General features: G+C 37.6%; 1 protein-coding gene and 1 non-coding gene across 2 annotated transcripts; both read right to left on the bottom strand.

Moving 5' to 3' along the window:
* Positions 1-428: 428 nt before the first annotated feature.
* LOC113780607 (viridiflorene synthase-like) lies at positions 429-5,360 on the bottom strand. The gene is made up of 7 exons (XM_027326391.1): positions 5,195-5,360; positions 3,562-3,832; positions 3,087-3,459; positions 2,431-2,649; positions 1,745-1,883; positions 1,144-1,389; positions 429-719 (listed from the first exon to the last, which is right to left on the bottom strand). The coding sequence occupies exons 1-7, from the start codon at positions 5,312-5,314 to the stop codon at positions 429-431; spliced, it is 1,659 nt and encodes a 552-aa protein (XP_027182192.1). The 5' UTR covers positions 5,315-5,360.
* Positions 5,361-12,278: 6,918 nt separating this feature from the next.
* Positions 12,279-12,385, bottom strand: LOC113781792. The gene has a single exon (XR_003469697.1). It is a non-coding gene; the product is annotated as a small nucleolar RNA R71 (small nucleolar RNA).
* Between the last annotated feature and the right edge of the window lie 6,591 nt (positions 12,386-18,976).

Raw genomic sequence — 18,976 nt, 5'->3', positions numbered from 1 at the left:
AGGATATTTGTCCAAGATTATTGAATGTTATACCGGACAAATAAATCCTAAAGGAAAGTGATATACAATCACGATTTGAAGCCAATTCTTATTAATTTGTTTGTCAGTTCATTGTAATACTCCCAACACCCCAGCCCTGTCCGTGATCATGCATGTATACATATTTCACAAATATGAAAGAAATCCAATAGGAGGTTCCGATCTCAGAACCATTATTTAGCTTATATTTGTTTTGATACACAACCATAACCAAAGGGAGGAGACGGAAGAAAGGAGAATCGATCTCCCCCTCTGTCAGCATTAGAAGACCTCTAGGGCCAATTAAAAACAGGAAAAAAAAAACATACACACACACACTTCAGAACTCATAATGAATTGATACATAGGGCCAATTCCAATGGGAACTGATAATGTAACCAGTGTCATCCTCAAATAGACATGGAGTCCATAAGCATTGCGTTTATATGGGCTTCAATTCTACGTTGATCAGTGAATCCATCTCCACGGTGCTTGTAAACAATTTCGCAGGTTCGTGCCAGATTGAGAATCACTTTGAGAATTTCTCTTGGAATTGTAGTAGACCTTAAGCATTCCTCATTCATAACCTTCCAAGTGTCCTCACACATCTCTTCAAACTTCTCCATTGCCTCTTCCTCCGACACATTATAATCTTTCATGTAGCATTCAATTGCTGTGCCACTGCCCCTTTCTTTCTCGAACTTGAAATGCAAAGAGTTTAAATAGATCAAAATTTTAATAGACATAAAATATGGGAACTCGAATAAGATGCACAAAAGGGTACTAACTATTGATAAAGCAAAAATTACATAAATAACAGAACTATATTTTGTTAAATTGATGAAAAGCATACATGTCTGAGTGAATATGCATATTTTACGTGCGACTTTTTTCATAGAAAATTAATAAGATCCAGAAACAAGAGTAATCATAAGATTATACTAGGTTGATTGCGCGAAGCAGATAGAAGTTTGATAACAAAATGTACGATTTCATGATGAAGTTGGTCAAAAAACTAAAACGACATGTGAAGAAATGTGATCAGTGAGTTAATCCATTTTGGAAATTCTATTTGTCGGCTTAGTCTTGTTTACCAATTAAATGCCAAAAAAAAAAAAATCAAACCTTGTGACTGCCAACATCATTAGTCAATCTGGCATGTGTTGTCAACGCAACAAAGAATTTGGGATTAGTTGACATCCAGTTGATAACATCCTCTGAGGCACTATCCATGCCCAAGAAAGCTGCTGCTGACAGTAAATAGTATGTGCTTGTGACCATTCCATTGCTCAAGTAATCAGAAAAAGATGGCAATTCATTCGCAAGAAACCACTTCGACTGAGTGAAGCTTGTCCTCGCGTATTGTTTCCACTGATTAAAACCAAAGAATGGATGGAAATATTTGATTAGAAATGCTTAATTAAGGTATTCAACAATGAGAAGTATAAGGATGATTTCTATGGGTTTACTGCATCAAAGATTTTGAGCGTCTTAATCTAGGCTTAAACACCATGCACTAAACTTTGTAGTATAAAGTACATGAATTAAAAGTTTGACCGGTAGGTATATCAGTAAAACTTTTCTATGTTTTTTCAGCCCAGCAATCGATTTAGCGTTGTAAACAAAAAGCTTTTAATCGATGAATTAGTAGCAGAGACACTTATTAAATATTAACACAGACCATCAAATTAACATAGTTTTATAAATTAGCAACGTGATACCGTACTTCTTCTATATACTTGTCGAATGCAAAGGTTCTCTTCTTTTTAGCTAAATCTTCCTCAAGCTCTTTATTAAAATTCAGAACCAAAGTGTAGGCTGCCTTCATGTAGTCTGAGAGTTGATCGATTCCACTGCTGTCCCACCTGCAAGCAAAGAAAACTTCCTATTTCACCGCAAATTGTTATGCAGCAACAATATAGAAAAATTTGTCTACTGTTTCTGTAATGGTTTGCTGCCACATAATTGGACAGCCAGTTAAATGCTTTCTTTCTTCTTCTTGAACTTGCAAGGTTGTATGGTTAATTTGGGTTACGATAAGAGGAGGTTCCGATACAGCTATTTTAAGTTTAGGTCCATCCCTCTCACCTATAACAATTGTAATCTAGTGGCTATGGTGGCTTGCTGCTTCTACAGCTACTGTACTGAAGCCACCTATTCTGAGCATGCGAACCACAATGTATCCATCAAGAGTTTCACGATTCTGTCAATCTCGTATTCAATCTCAATGAATTCGTGGACAGCCTATCATGTGATGTTTTCCCCCTTATCTTCTAAACTATGATTATTCTGGACTGGAATATAAATTTTTCATCTTAGCAGCATGCAGGTTTAACAAGACATCAATGCATAGCAAGTTTGAGCAAATCCTTAATTAGTATGACTACATAGGAGATGTAGATATATGCATACCTTTCTACAGCTTCCGTAAAAATTTTGAGTTCATCTAAGGTGCCATACGCATCATAGGTATCATCAATCATTCCAGCCAAGACTGTTGCTTTTGTCAAAGTCATTCGAGCAAGAGAATAATGAGGTTCATAATAGGTTCCAACAGCCCAAAAGTAGCACTCCACAATTCTGTCCCTTGCGTATGGAACCTTCGATATGATGTCCAATTCCTTCCCCCACCTGTTTTATCATGAATATAATCAAAAAATGAAAACAGAAAGTTGCACGGTCATTAACGAAGCTGTCAAGCAGAAACATGGAAATATATACAAAGGCATTTGATGTGACAGTTAGGAAAAATATTGGAAAAGAGTGTTAAATCCGCTAACTCTTTCAGTAGTTTGCGTTTCGTAAAATTGTGGTAATTCTTAAAATGAAGGTAGTTTTCTTAATTAGGGCTTATGCGATCTACAAAGAAAATAGTTATTTGAAGGTTTCAAATCAACATAAAATGAATACAATGTTGTTTCAGAAACTGTTGGTGTTGTACTGTCCTACAAAACTCCAAGTGAACCTAAAATTTCACTAAAAAGCATGTATTATATACTTGTGGTGTTATTGTTGATAACAAAATCTTAGACCCGCCCACTGGAGAGCTGGTGCCTCAATGGAAGTACCTGATTATCTCAGAAAGGTCTTCTTTATACAACATGTGCAACAAGTGGTAATCCAATTTGGCAAGCCTTAGCAGCAACCTGTTACTAGACTCATCTTCTTCATACATGGAGATATAACAATAAGCCTCATATCTTGGGATGCCCTTATGCAATGGCTGCTCAAGGGCATGTTTCACTTTTTTTGCAAGAGTAGAACCCACATTGGGAATTTCCCGTGTCAGATGAGTAGTTGTGAAAAAAAGGGCTTCTTCTAAAATTTTATCACCATGTGTTCTGACATGAGCAGCTTCATAAAGACTTAGGAGACCCTTTATGTCATTGCATAAAGATTCCTTAAACTTACCATTAGCATCAAGGAACCCATCAAAGATGCCTGGATGGAATTTATTTAGCCAATAATAGTTAGAAAAATTATTTTTTGTACATAGCCTAGTCACAATTTTGAAGCAGTCAATTTAGCAAGAAAGTAGTGTACCACAAGATATATTGAAACCATGTTGCCTGAACAGTCTGAATTGAAGTGCTGCAATCGATAAATCACACTCTGCATGCTTCTCAAAGTTGGTGTAAGCATCATAATATTCTTGTAGTTGGTCTTCAATCTTGTCGCCAAAGTGATACGAGATGCCAAGTCGTTCTATATTATCTATAAGATTGAATTTCTCCATCATGGGTTTTTCAATTGCCAAAAGCCTGCTCACTTCTTCCTTTAACATTTCAATTTCTTTGGCACACATTTCATATCCCTGAAACAGTCAGTCAAATCTTTCTTCATTGAGATCGTCAAATTGGTCTAGTTAAGTTTCTTCAAAAATTCAGAATTATAGAAACTAAACAGTAGACAGAAACAGCTCAAACCCTGTCATTGTAACATATTTGTTCCCTTCGAAGTTAAGTACATGTGTTGTTTTACGGTTAAATGGACAAAACTGCTATCAACCTTATTTTTTTATTTTTTTTTTCAACTGCTGTCAACCTTATCCCCATTAGCATTCTACCCCTTAGACTTTTCTATTTGGCAGTTAAAACCCTACTTGTTATTTTTTATGGAAGTACCCCTTCTACATTGATTACCTTTCCAGAAATTTTTCTATATTCTTTTACCCTTTGAATAGGTAAAAATATAAAATAATAATATATAGTAGTTGGTTATCTATTTGTTTTCTCTTGTTATATAATGACAAAATATAAGTTTTGGTTTTCTTAATGTATCTAAATTATTAGGTGTCTAGACTAAATTTGCATATTAATTACCGTAACAAGCATATGCTATGTTGTCTACCATGTATTAGTGATAGTAAAAACAAGCAAATATACATATTACAAGAAAAATAATACTATTAAATAAAAGAAAGTTTAACAAAATGTGACAAGTTTACAAATAATAACTGGAAAAGGAACAATTAGGTAACCTGAGAAAAGCGAGAAAAAAAAAAAGCAAAGGAAAGGAATGAAGGAGACAAGGAAAAAAAAAGAAATGATAAATAAGGAGAAAAGAAATATAAACAAAATTAAGCTAGGGAATGTATTTTTCTCTAAAAAAAAAAAAATCAAGCATGGTTTAAGTGTCTACTTAAAAAGTTGGCGTGTACAATTCAACTGATAGTAATGTTGAGGAAGTTTAATGCATGTAGCCCACCATGCTACTCAGAGAAACAAAAACAGCGAATCAGTGTCAAGTCGTGGTTTATAGGAAAGGAAATATGACTGATCAAACGTTTAGTGCTCCTAGAAACAATATGTACATGGACATGACTGGAGAGTTTATTAAAAGTTGGGATCCTCTGTGCAACCATCTGGTGCTAAATCCAATTCGAATTCCACTTATCACGTGAAAGTAGAAGAAACTTAAATAAACAATTCATGACAAGTTAAATAAATAGGACACTTGGTATAAATGTAAAAGTGACACTGAGGATCACATGTGGTTTATTAAGGCATAATCACATCAGCATTGATGGCAATAATTACAAAGGATGGGGGATCAAATGAGATAATGAGAACGTTTGCCAAACAAATGTGCCACATAAATCATCCTTTGATGTTCGATTCAGCACATATGCATGCAACTTAAGTTCCCCGAAGGAAAGGATCAAAGGAAGTATAACCTGCTTATCGAGAGTGAAAGAAGCGATGCGATGAGACCAAATGTTTTCTGGGAAGTCTGCTAATTGGCGGACAATCTCATGCTGATTGTTCAAGGGAACGGCAGTTTCAGTTGAGGCCATTTTGTTGGGTGCTAGTTGGGGGAATATTCAGCTTAACTACGTTGTATCTTAGTATGACTACTTTGTTTGATGATCAGCCAGAGGAATCCGTTTGCGTATTTATAGATCCAAACACTTGAGTAGTTAGGCAGTAAAGGCTGCGCAGGTAAATTGGTTGGATCAATATATACAACCATATTACATCTATCGGGTTTGGCTAACGGGTACTTGTATTTTTCTTATTTCTTTCGTCCAACTTTGATAGTTTTATTTTCTCTTTTTATCTGTTTCAAATTTAGTCTACTTTTTAATTGAAAAATATAGTTAATCTGTAAATAAGGGTGAGCAAACGGTGCAAATGCAGTAATTCGGGTGTATGAATTCGGTAAATTCGGTTATTAGACTTATAGAAATTTAAACCGCTTTCAAATTTGAATTAGCAATACCCGAATTCATTTCACTCCCGAATTTGAATTCGAAAATGGTAATGAATTCGGGTTAACCGTTTTCATCTAAAAAAAATTTTCTGTTGAATCTTTTAATTGTAATTTCCAACCTAATTAAACTCTGTTATCAAGCGACACTCAGTCACGTTTATCGTCAAGCGAATATTGTCGCTAATGCAATTGCTTCAGCTCATTTGGGCCACAATGTGTTGTACAATGAGGAAGCATCTCTGCCACGTAGGATTAAAGTTCTCCTGGGGTTAGACAGGCTAAGGGTCCCATACATCAGGCATTAGATAGCAGTGGCTTAATCCTTGTACTTAAAAAAAAAAAAAAAACTCTGTTATCAAGTTTAATAGCTAAGTTACTACTGTAATCAATATAATTGCAAACTTACAAGCTACAACACCAAGTCAAAGGAAATCAACATCCAAATTATTACACACAAATTACAAATGCCAAAATTCATCAACTAAAAATCTGAAATGCAAATACACAGTACAACTACAAGTCAGAAAAGACTAAACATGCTAATCAGCTGATGAACTAATGAACTGAACTCAAAAGTTATTCAAATTAACGCACACTTTACAAGTTCACATTTCACAAGTCACAATAGATGAATTTTCATGTTAAATATATAATGTAATTTTAGAGCACACTAATACTTGCAAGTTATAAGTTACACATTCAAATATTCAATAATTCAAACATTAATGATGTACCAAACTATCAATATCTAAATTCTAATTACTAATTATGTTTATTGTTTAATATATAATATTATACCTATACTTATTAATTATTATCTAATTCTAGTCATGTATAAAATAATAAGTATTATAGTTATGTTATGTATTTTTGTATATTTGTATTATTATAGTCATATAATAATGAACAAATAGTATATTGTATATCATTATATATTATTATTATCATAAGTACATGATACTACCATATACTAACTATTATTAATAGCATAATAATACTAAATAGCACTTACCTATATATTATATAATTTTATAAACTAATTTGGTATTCGAATGCGGTAATACGGTACCCTATTTTATTTTATCGAATTTGAATTTGAAATTGGTTATTACCTATTTCATACCATATTAGAATTCGATGAATTTGATAAATATCATTTTTGTATCAAATTAACAAATACTCCATTTCAAATTACTAAATTGAATTTAAATTCGGATATGAATTCAGTAGGTACCGAATTTGTTCACCCCTACTCTTATTTAATGTACATTGTTAGCAATGAGTATAACCTACCTTATTCATTAATTGCTTGGATTCATGGTTTGTATGGTGCAACTTTTCATAATATTGTTGTTATAATTAATGTAAAGGTATATTGAATAGTCACACTTCAAATATTAACGTAAGGGTATTTAGAAAAATAATAAATTAGATTTACTTTTTCAATAAAATTAACTAATTTTTCTTAAACTGTGTGTAAAAAAAATCAAAATGCTCAAAGTGGGACAAAGGAATATTACTTCTTGATAAAAGTCAAACTAATTTTAAAAAGTATTTAAATTTGAGGAGTGTATTAAATGGAGGTGTAAAAGTTAGGTTTAATTTAACGTAATATATCTATCAAGGTAAGATTTCGAACTCCCTGCCAATCATGTGAGAAGGATCACCTCGAGAGTAAGGCCTAATCAGGCGGACTAACCGACTAGTTGACCGTAAAAGAAACTTGAACATGCGCCACCAATTGCGTTTAACAGATATTGAATGGTTTACAAAGTAGACAAGTTTGTTGGTTCAAGGTCTAATTAATTTCTCTTTATCTCCCTTTTGTTTTTGTGGTCGACAATCAAGTTTGGTTTGGACCTTTATGCCCCTATTCAGATGGAAATTGAAAGTTCTAGAGATATTAGAGAGAGAGGAATAGTATTAGTTTGAATCTATCGATTTTTTTTTGTTTGACTGCTGACTGGGCACGTGGAGCAACCATGTCGTGACTATTGCTTGACCATAACAACATCGTCCCCATTTTCTCGACTAATTGCAAGTCTGCAAGACGACATTGTGGAAAGCCAAAAAGTTGTCAATACTGTCAACATTTTACCAAAGCAAAATAATGGCCTTAAGCAAAATGCATATTCATCAGATGCTCAGTAGTACGGTACCAAAGCACATGAGAAAATAATCGCACGTTGCAGCGTCAGAGACGCCCGTGTATGACCTTATCCGAGTGATGTATGGCTCTTATTGTTTCTGCATAAATTTGAGGCATTGATGATTTTTGGTGGTGACGGCAAAAATTTTTGGTGATTAACAGAAACAATAAGAGCCATACATCACTCGGGTAAGGTCACCAAAAATCTCAATGTTGCCCTCAAATTTATGCAGAAACAATAAGAGCCATACATCACTCGAGTATGGTCATGGTCATGTCCGCTGGCTGCTAATCACCAAAAATCTCAATGCCGCCCTCAAATTTATGCAGAAACTGCAAGGATCGAAGACAACCAAGTGAAAGAGATAAACAATGTACAGATCACAAACGTAACAATAAGTAAATAGAAAGGAAAGAATTGCAAACCAATTAACTACCCAACTCCTCCTGAGCTTGTAGATTAATTCAAATAAATTTCTTCAAGTTGATGAATTAGTTCACCTCCTCCTTGCTCCGAACACCCCTCGGTCAAGTCAGAAAGTTTTACTATCCCTCAGGACAACCCTCACAGAGCTACACTCATGAAGTATTCACTCACAAATGAAAAGCTTACAATGAACCTCACATCACTAAGACTACAAATCTTCTTTGAAGAGTATTTTTTCACTAAAATCACTCTAGATCTTTTGTATCTTCAGTGTGCAAAAGTTGTTTTATGTATCTGAACAACCACTATTTATATAGGACCAAGAAAGTGCCTTATTAAAGCTTCCAACGGATAGAAAGTAGCTGAAGAGTCAACTAGCCGTTGGAGTATCGGACGTCCGGTACTCCTGTTTTTTGCGTCCGACAGCAGGCAGTGAGTTTGAGAAATTTTCTTCAATTCTATCGGACGTCCGGTGCAAGCTCTTTGTGCGTCCGACAGCAAACAAAGAGATTTGAAAAATCATCTTGTTTCTATCGGACGTCCGGTGGAGACATATTCAGCGTCCGATGGTTTCGTCGACTTCGAAGGATCCTATTGGACGTCCAAAGCATGCGTCCGAAGTTGTGCAATGATTATGGGACATCCGGTACTGTCATCACAAGCCCGACAGCTTTTAGCAACCTTTGTCTTCTTTCAATTGCACTTATTCATGGAATTAAATAACTTCATAACTGAAAGTATATCTTGAAGAAATATTAGTATTATCCATTGTTTTGTAAACATCAAAAGTTAGGGACCAAGGTCAACAAAAACAATAAGAGCCATACATCACTCGGGTAAGGTCACCAAAAATCTCAATGCCGCCCTCAAATTTATGCAGAAACAATAAGAGCCATACATTACTCAGGTAAGGTCATGGTCATGTCCGCTGGCTGCTAATCACCAAAAATCTCAATGCCACCCTCAAATTTATGCAGAAACAATAAGAGCCATACATCACTCGGGTAAGGTCACCAAAAATCTCAATGCCGAGTGATGTATGGCTCTTATTGTTTCTGCATAAATTTGAGGGCGGCATTGAGATTTTTGGTGATTAGCAGCCAGCGGTCTCAATGCCGAGTGATGTATGGCTCTTATTGTTTCTGCATAAATTTGAGGGCGGCATTGAGATTTTTGGTGATTAGCAGCCAGCGGACATGACCTTACCCGAGTGATGTATGGCTCTTATTGTTTCTGCATAAATTTGAGGGCGGCATTGAGATTTTTGGTGATTAGCAGCCAGCGGCTTGGTTGGCGGAACTAAGGGTGTGCATTGAATTTGAAATCGGTAATTTGAGAGTTTGAATTTGAAAATTTTGGTAAATTGAGCCTGGTAAATTTCGACTTATTTCGTTTTTGAATTCAAAAGTTTCAAATTCAATTTCACTCTGAATTCAATTAGGAATTCAGTATTCTACTGAATTAACTGAATTTATATATTAAAAAATTGGTTTGGAATTTATTTTTTAAAAAATAACCTAGATTAGTTGGATTGAGGTATTATAATATTATTATTATATAACATAATGACTTACATATATTATATATTACTACATATGTGAAATTGAAATCGAATTAGGTAGCTGAATTCTAATTTTAATTTGTGAATTCGAAATCGAAATTTTTGCTTTTAAGAATCATGGCCCAAAATTCAAACCAATTTCGCCACTTTCAATTATGAAAACTCTGTATTCCTTTTTGTTTTCCAAATTTTCGATTTCAAATTTCCTAATTCAAATTAAATTTGGTCGGAAAATCGAAAGTTTTCAAATTTACACACCCAAGTGATAGGGTGTTAATTGTTAGTAATTTTATTGTTAATTCTCCTCTTTATCCTTGCCAAATATTGCTTTAATTGTCAATATATATTTATATTTGGTATTTGGATATACTTTCAGAAAGTGGAGCAGAAACCTTCTTGAGAAGATTATTGTGAAACTCTATACAATTGGCCCATATGCATGGTGTAAACCAACGTCCTTTTCTTTCTATGATGAAAAGGAATTGAATTGCATTTGGCTGGCCAACATCTCAATTAGGTGGGGACCGCGAAGACTTGATCATTGTGTAAAGACACATTTTTGGTTTGCTTTCTTATTTGTGAACGTGTGCACTTGGTCAAAGGAAACCGACAAACCATAGTTGGCTTTGCTTTTGTTTTCGGTGGAGTTGATTAGGTAGGGAAGGAATGTTTTCTTTTGTAAGCGTGGAGTGAAGTTTCGAATTGGCTTGTTTTTATATGTGGGAGAGTCGCACATTTCCGCAGCTCAGTTTTTCTTCTTCTCTTCCGTCTGGAAAGAGGAGTTTTTAGTTTTGGGGTGAAGATTTCTTGCGTGTCTTGTTTTCTTCCGTCTCTTCCATGAGACTATTTTTATTGTATTAGACTACAGAGAATATAATCCTTATTTTTAATTATTAGTAAGAGATAAATGTCTTTGAGTTCAATTAAATTGCGTGGGAATTTTCTTATGAGGCGTGGCTAATTTTCTCCTCTAGTCAAGGATCAACGCGAAGACGCAGTCCCAAATATCTGTGAGATCTAATTAATTTTACGTGTTCCTTAATTTGTTAATATTTGCATGTTTTCTATTTTAATTTCCATGGGATTATTTTGTTAATTGGATATCAAGGGCCCGATGTGCAATTTGACTTATTAATCTCCTGTCAAATTAATCAATTAAATCCGTAATTGTTTAGTTGGTTAATATTAGTGACAACTAGTATTTTCACATACTAGGAGAACATGCAATCTGATTTAAATAACCCTCGTAGCGTGTTATTAATTTGGGTTAGGCTTTTCTAGTTTTTAATGCAATTAGGAAATTAATTCCTACGGTCGTACCTAGGAGTATTTCCTGGTTAGAAGTAATCAACGGTCGTACCTTGGTTATCAATAAATTAAGGAAAAGCTGGTCGTTAGAGTTTATCGGCGACTATAACTAGCCTATTAATAAAATTAAGTGAACCTTCTTTGCATCAATGATCGGATGAATGGACTGTGTCTGCGTAGTTGTATCCTTGGCTAGAATTTATTTATCATTTATCTAATTGCTATTTACAATTGTATTAATTAATTATTTATTTTTGGTTAAATTATTTAATTATTTTTAGTTAAATTGTTTAATTATTTTTAGTTTATTTCTGATAAAAATCCCCCGTGTCCCGAACTTGAAAGGAATCAAATTTTTCCCAGTCCCTGTGGATTCGACCCTACTCACTACTATACACAGAAAATTCATTTTTCTCGAGTAGGTATTTATTATTGCACAGGCTCGACACCTGTCAATTTTTGGCGCCGTTGCCGGGGACTGGCGTTAATCATTTGTTTCTTTTTAAGTTCATTTTTTTCTGGTATTTTTCTAGTTTATGCCTCGCTCTTCTCGTACAGGCGAATTAATTTTCGACCCTGAAGTAGAGAAGACCGCGCGTAGAACGAGGAAAGAAACCAGGCGGCTCAGGGAGGAGCAATACGATATTGCACCTCAGGGACTTGATCCAGAGGTTGAGCCGACAAATTTGTCTGGTGACAATTCAAGTGATTCAGACCAAGAGGAAGTCACTATGGCAAATGCACGAACACTAAGGGAGTTGGCTGCTCCAGATTTAAATCAGCAGCCCTTGTGCATTACTTTTCCACATTTAAATGATGACACTCCCTTTGAACTAAAATCTGGTCTAATTCATCTCTTGCCATCTTTTCATGGTCTACCAGGTGAGGAGCCCTACAAGCACTTGCAAGAGTTTGACGTCGTTTGCAACAGTATGAAGCCTCCGGGAATTACTGAAGAGCAAATAAAGATGAGGGCCTTCCCCTTCTCTTTGAAGGATTCCGCAAAAGACTGGCTCTACTACCTACCGCCTGGTAGTATCACCACGTGGAACCAACTGAAGAAAAAATTCTTGGACAAGTACTTTCCTGCGTCTCGAGCTGCGAGCCTAAGGAAGGAGATATGTGGTATCAAACAACACCCAAGCGAGTCTCTCTATGAGTACTGGGAGAGGTTTAAGAAACTGTGCACCAAATGCCCTCAACATCAGATAAGTGAGCAACTGCTCATTCAATATTTCTATGAGGGGTTGCTTTTTAGGGACAGAAGCATAATCGATGCTGCAAGTGGAGGGGCGTTGGTGAACAAAACCCCTCGAGGAGCATGGGAGTTGATTGAAGGGATGGCTGAGAACTCACAGCAGTTTGGTTCAAGAGAGGACATCCCGACGCGTAGGGTGAATGAGGTGGAAACGTCCTCTATCCAACAGCAGATCTCCGAATTAACATCTTTCGTAAGACAATTAGCTGTGGGGAGTGCTTCACAAGTCAAAGTGTGTGGGGTGTGCACTGCCGTGGGTCATCCTACGGAAATGTGTCCACTGGTTCAAGAAGAAACTACAGAACAGGTGAACATGGCTGGCCACGCGCCCGCGCCAAGAAAGCAGTACGACCCGTACTCAAACACCTACAATCCTGGTTGGAGGGATCACCCCAACCTTAGCTATGGAGGAAATAGGCAGTCTAACTTTGTGCCAAATAGACAGCAAGGACACCAACAGCAGTACCATCCTCGCCTACCACCACCACCACCCCCTTCAAACTCAAGTCCGTCCATGGAAGAGATGATGAAGCAATTACTTGCTAATCAACAAAAGACGGATTCAGACCTGCAAAGCATGAGAAATCAACTGGGACAGGTGCAATCATTGCAAAATCAAATGAATCAAATGGCTATAACAATCAACCGTTTGGAGTCCCAAGTTCAAGGAAAATTGCCATCTCAACCTGAGGCAAATCCAAAGAATGTAAGCGCAATGACCTTAAGGAGTGGCAAGGAAGTTCAAGGACCCGAACCGGTGATTCCTAAAGACAAGGACGAGGAACGGATTGAGAAAGAATTGGAAGAGGAGGGCACAGACAACAAAAATGCAAAGGTACCCTCGAACCCAATTCCTACAACTAAAACTAATCCACCTCCCTTTCCTAGCAGGTTAGAGAAACCAAAGAAGCAAGACAAGGAAAAAGAGGTCTTGGAGATCTTTCGCAAGGTGGAGATCAACATACCCCTGCTGGATGCGATTAAACAAGTACCCAGGTACGCAAAATTTTTGAGGGACCTGTGTGCCAACCGCAAGCGGTTGAAGGGGGATGAACGAGTTATAGTTGGGGAGAATGTTTCAGCAATTCTACAAAGGAAACTTCCACCAAAATGCGGAGATCCAGGTATGTTTACTATTCCTTGTAGGATAGGTAATACTTTGATTGGAAAGGCCATGTTAGACCTGGGAGCCTCAATTAATGTCATGCCAAAGTCCATTTATGCTTCCTTAAACTTAGGCCCTTTGAAAGAGACTGGGATAATAATCCAATTAGCTGACAGGACCAATGCATACCCTGACGGGTTGATTGAAGATGTTTTGGTAAAAATTAACGAATTGGTTTTTCCAGCTGATTTTTATGTGCTCGACATGGAGGATGAACACTCCCGTGATCCGTCACCTTTGTTGTTAGGTAGACCCTTTTTGAGCACAGCCCGAACCAAAATTGATGTTAATAAGGGTACTTTGTCTATGGAATTTGATGGTGAGATTGTTCACTTTAACATTTTTGAGACCATGAAATATCCATCCGATTCAAATATTGGCTCTGTTTTCTCGATAAATGTTATTGACCCTGCTATACAGGAGGTTTTTGAAATTGAAGGCAGGGATGAACTAGAGGTCGTCCTGACCAGGCACTTTGAGTCCGAAACAACCTCTAGGGTAGAGTTGAGTGAAGAGCTTAAATGCGTGATTGGATCGTTGCAAACGTTACCAACCACGAAGACAAGGTATGATCTTGCACCGATTTTCATACCCGAACCTCACCAAAGGTTACTTCCATCTGTGGTGCAGGCACCTGTCTTGGAACTAAAACCACTGCCGAAACACCTAAAGTATGTATACTTAGGTGAAGGGGAGACACTTCCAGTGATCATCTCCGCGGGTTTATCAAAGGTTCAAGAAGAGAAACTACTTCGAGTTCTTAGGGAACATAAGCAGGCGATAGGATGGACCATCGCCGACATCAAGGGAATTAGCCCTGCGGTGTGTATGCACCGAATTCGACTCGAGGAGAATGCTAAACCCGTACGGCAAGCTCAACGGAGATTAAATCCTCTCATGATGGAAGTCGTAAAGAAAGAGATTTTAAAACTGCTGGACGTTGGAATTATATTTACAATATCAGATAGCCCGTGGGTAAGTCCAGTACAGGTGGTCCCGAAGAAGGCAGGGGTGACAGTGGAATCAAACCAAGAGGGTGAGCTCGTACCAATTCGAAAGCCCACCGGATGGCGACAGTGTATCGATTACCGAAAGCTAAATGCCGTCACGAAAAAAGACCATTTCCCCCTCCCTTTCATTGACCAGATGGTGGAGCGATTAGCATGTCGAGCTTACTATTGTTTCTTGGATGGATTTTCAGGTTATTTTCAAATTGCCATCGCACCCGAGGACCAAGAGAAGACTACTTTCACCTGCCCATTTGGAACATTTGCATACCGAAGGATGCCATTTGGATTGTGTAATGCACCTGCTACCTTTCAAAGATGCATGGTAAGTATCTTTTCAGAATATGTTGAGAAGATTATTGAGGTTTTCATGGACGATTTTAGTGTATATGGTGAAAGTTTTGAAAACTGTCTAGATAACCTGAAATTGATCTTAGTAAGGTGTATAGAAACTAATCTCGTGCTTAATTGGGAAAAATGTCATTTTATGGTTGAACACGGGATAGTTTTGGGTCATGTTGTATCATCTACAGGTATTGAGGTTGATAAGGCAAAAATAGATGTTATATCTACTTTACCTTACCCCGCGAGTGTGCGGGAAGTTCGTTCTTTCTTGGGTCACGCAGGTTTCTATAGAAGGTTCATCAAGGATTTCTCGAAAATTGGAGCACCCTTGTTCCAACTTTTGCAAAAAGATGTATCCTTCGAATTTGATGAAGCGTGTAAGGGGGCATTCAATAAGTTAAAGGAGTTATTGATCACCTCACCTATTATCCAACCCCCTGACTGGAACCTCCCATTCGAGATCATGTGTGACGCCAGCGACTATGCAGTGGGTGCGGTATTGGGTCAAAGAGTAGGAAAGGCAGCTCATGCTATCTACTACGCATCTCGAGCCTTGAACGGAGCTCAATTGAACTATTCAACCACCGAAAAAGAGCTTTTAGCAGTTGTTTTTGCCTTAGAAAAATTTCGGTCTTATTTACTTGGTGCTAAAGTTATTATTTTTTCTGATCATGCAGCTTTGCGGTATTTGTTGACAAAAAAAGAGGCAAAACCGCGATTGATACGGTGGATATTATTGCTACAGGAGTTCAACCTGGAGATCCGAGATAAGAAAGGGGCGGAGAATCTGGTAGCAGATCACTTGAGTCGAGTACAAGTCGTCGAAGATGACATCCCATTGAGAGAAGCATTCCCCGAGGAGCATTTATTTTCTATTAACTCATCTTTACCTTGGTATGCAGATATTGTTAATTTTCTAGTCACTGACAAATTTCCTACAGGATGGCCTAAGGCAAAGAGAGACAAGTTGAGGAGCGATGCAAAGTTCTACATTTGGGATGATCCTTACCTCTGGAAGCGGGGTGCCGATCAAATCATCCGTAGATGTGTAAGTGAAGTTGAATTTCAATCTATTCTAGCCTATTGTCACTCTTTTGCATGTGGAGGTCACTTTGGACCGAAGAGAACGGCTCGTAAGGTGCTAGAGAGTGGATTCTATTGGCCAACTCTATTCAAGGATGCCTACTCATTTTGTAAGTCATGTGATAAGTGTCAAAGAGTGGGTAATATCTCTCGTAGGGATCAAATGACTCAAACCCCAATGATTTTTGTTGAAATTTTTGACGTTTGGGGCATTGATTTTATGGGTCCTTTTCCTTCTTCCTTTGGTTTTTTGTATATATTGCTTGCTGTAAATTATGTTTCGAAATGGGTAGAAGCAAAGGCCACCCGCACTAATGATTCCAAAGTGGTTGCAGAATTCGTTAAGTCTAATATTTTTGTTCGCTTTGGGATGCCGCGAGCAATTGTAAGTGATCGGGGTACTCATTTCTGCAACAAAAAGATCGCTGCAATTTTTAGGAGATATGGTGTCTTGCACAAAGTCTCTACATCATACCATCCTCAGACAAATGGTCAGGCGGAAACATCGAACCGAGAGATCAAATCAATTCTAGAAAAGATGGTCCGACCCGATAGGAAGGATTGGAGTGTGAGACTAGATGATGCACTATGGGCATATAGGACAGCATACAAGACACCCATTGGCATGTCCCCTTACCGATTGGTATTTGGAAAGCCATGTCATCTCCCGGTCGAGTTTGAGCATAGAGCATTTTGGGCGGTCAAACAATGCAACATGGATATCGAGGAAGGCGGAATTCAAAGAAAGTTACAATTACTAGAGTTGGAAGAAATTCGAAATGAAGCATACGAGAATGCAGTGATCTATAAGGAGAAGAATCAGATCTTTCATGACCAACAGATCTCTAGGAAGACATTCGTCTGTGGGCAAAAAGTTTTACTATACCACTCCAAATTGAAACTATTTCCAGGTAAATTACGTTCTCGTTGGATTGGCCCTTTTGTTGTGACTAATGTCTTTCATTATGGTGCAGTAGAGATCCAAAGTTTGAAAACAGAGAAGAAATTTGTGGTGAATGGTCATCGTCTCAAGCCGTATTATGAAGGATTTCCAATTGAACGGGTGGAGATGATGCAACTGGAAGACCCGATTTGCTTAGTTTAAGCAAATTCTGGACTCCGTCTAGCCAAAGACGTTAAAGAAAGGCGCTTTTGGGAGGCAACCCAATTTTTTTTAAGTTGCTGTTACTTTGGAGTGATTTTATGTTTAAAGTATAAGTTTGAGTAATTTTGTTATTTTTCATTTGTAGGTTTTGGAAAAGTGACCAAATGAGGCAAAAAAGGCGAAATTTGATCAAAGATCTCAATACCTCAAATTCAGTAATTGTGGTTTTTGATGCATTAAAGAGGTTTAGAATGCATGTATAGATCATTTTACATATGCGTGAATGGTTTATTTTGACATAGAAATGATCTATGATGCATTTTGGGAAATTGGGGTATCATTTGTAAATATTCAAAAGTTGAATTTCTGCTAAATTTTGCAGCAGAAAACGCGTTTTTCAATGAAACGCGCCACTGAATCGCGTTTTCATAGAATCGCGTTTTCAAATCTGCGCCTATAATTAAGAAAACGCGCCTTCAAAACGCGACATGAAGTCGCGTTTTCTACCCAGTCGCGTTTTCCAGCCTGTTCAGAAACCAAAAACGCGCCTTCAAATACGCGACTTAAAGTCGCGTTTTCTCACGTAGTCGCGTTTTCAATGCTGCAAATTTGGTGAAGAAACGCGACTTCACAAAACGCACCTTGAGGCGCGTTTTCTTGAGCCGCGTTTTCTGAGCACAATGATACGACCTCGGATCCTTTTAAAAACGAAGGCTTGGATCACTTTTCAACTTTACTTTTCTTCATGTTGGCTTGTTTTTAGTAAGTTTTAGTTCTTCGATTAATGTTTGTGTGTTTTGTAGGAGGCAATGGCAAGAGTTCATGCAAATGATCTCAATTGCAAGGGTGTTTATATTAAGGCAAAAAGGGAGTTTTCATGTTCAATTGCTGCATTTCATGCATTTAAAGTGTTTCATGTTTAAGTTATATTCATGCATGATCATATTAAATTTGAATTTTATTCAAAGAACATGAAGTAGGTTGAATGTGGAAGGTTGGCCAAGCAAATTTGGAGGAAAAACTGCAGAAAACAGCTTTTTCTGCAGCAAATCCGGCCATAAATCCGGATTCTGTCCAGAATGCTCGAAAAAAAAAAAAATAAAAATTTGTATTCTTTCTTTCCTTCTTTTCTTCTTTCTTTCTTCTTTTCTTCCCCGCTGCTTGCCCTTTTTCCCCCTTTTCTTTTCTTCTTCATTCGCCGCCGCCAGAAGCTCCGCTGACCCACGACAGTCGCGGCAACTGGCTCGCGCGCCGCTCCTCCCTGCCGCTCGTCGACGCTGCCCACGCCGGACACCGCTGCCGCAACCGCCGCCCACCCCAGCTCTTCTCGCCGCTGCCTCGGCTCTCCTCGCCAAGGGTGACCACCAGCTCATCTGACCTCCTTCACCCTTGCCATAGCCACCGCCTCCAAGATCCGCCTGAAGCCCCGAAAGACGCGCACCACCAGATCCAGCTGCCGCAAACTCTTCTCTCTCACAGCCACCACCTTCATCGCACCACTGGCTTCGTATGCACGCGCATGCCTCAATCTCTTTCTATTATTTTTTTTCATTTTCTTATTTTATTATTGCAGTATGTTTTTATTATTTTTATTACAGTACGTTTTTGAAAATTTTGCGTGTTTGGACTACCTGACATTTCTATTCCTCCTTAGTTGGGTACTTCTGTGTTACTTTGCTTGTTTATTTTCACTTTGCTTGATTTTTATTTATTTAGTAGATTGACTTGTGGTTAGTCGTGTGATTTACTTATTCTGCTGTACTTTGTGTCTAACTGTGGGTAATTTGCTACAGTTGTTTGTTCAATTGGGAGGTGCCTTTAACACTTAAATTTACTTA

Source organism: Coffea eugenioides, chromosome 8 (genome assembly GCF_003713205.1).
Source record: "Coffea eugenioides isolate CCC68of chromosome 8, Ceug_1.0, whole genome shotgun sequence".
NCBI lineage: Eukaryota > Viridiplantae > Streptophyta > Magnoliopsida > Gentianales > Rubiaceae > Coffea > Coffea eugenioides.
This window is presented reverse-complemented; position numbering and strand designations above follow the sequence as displayed.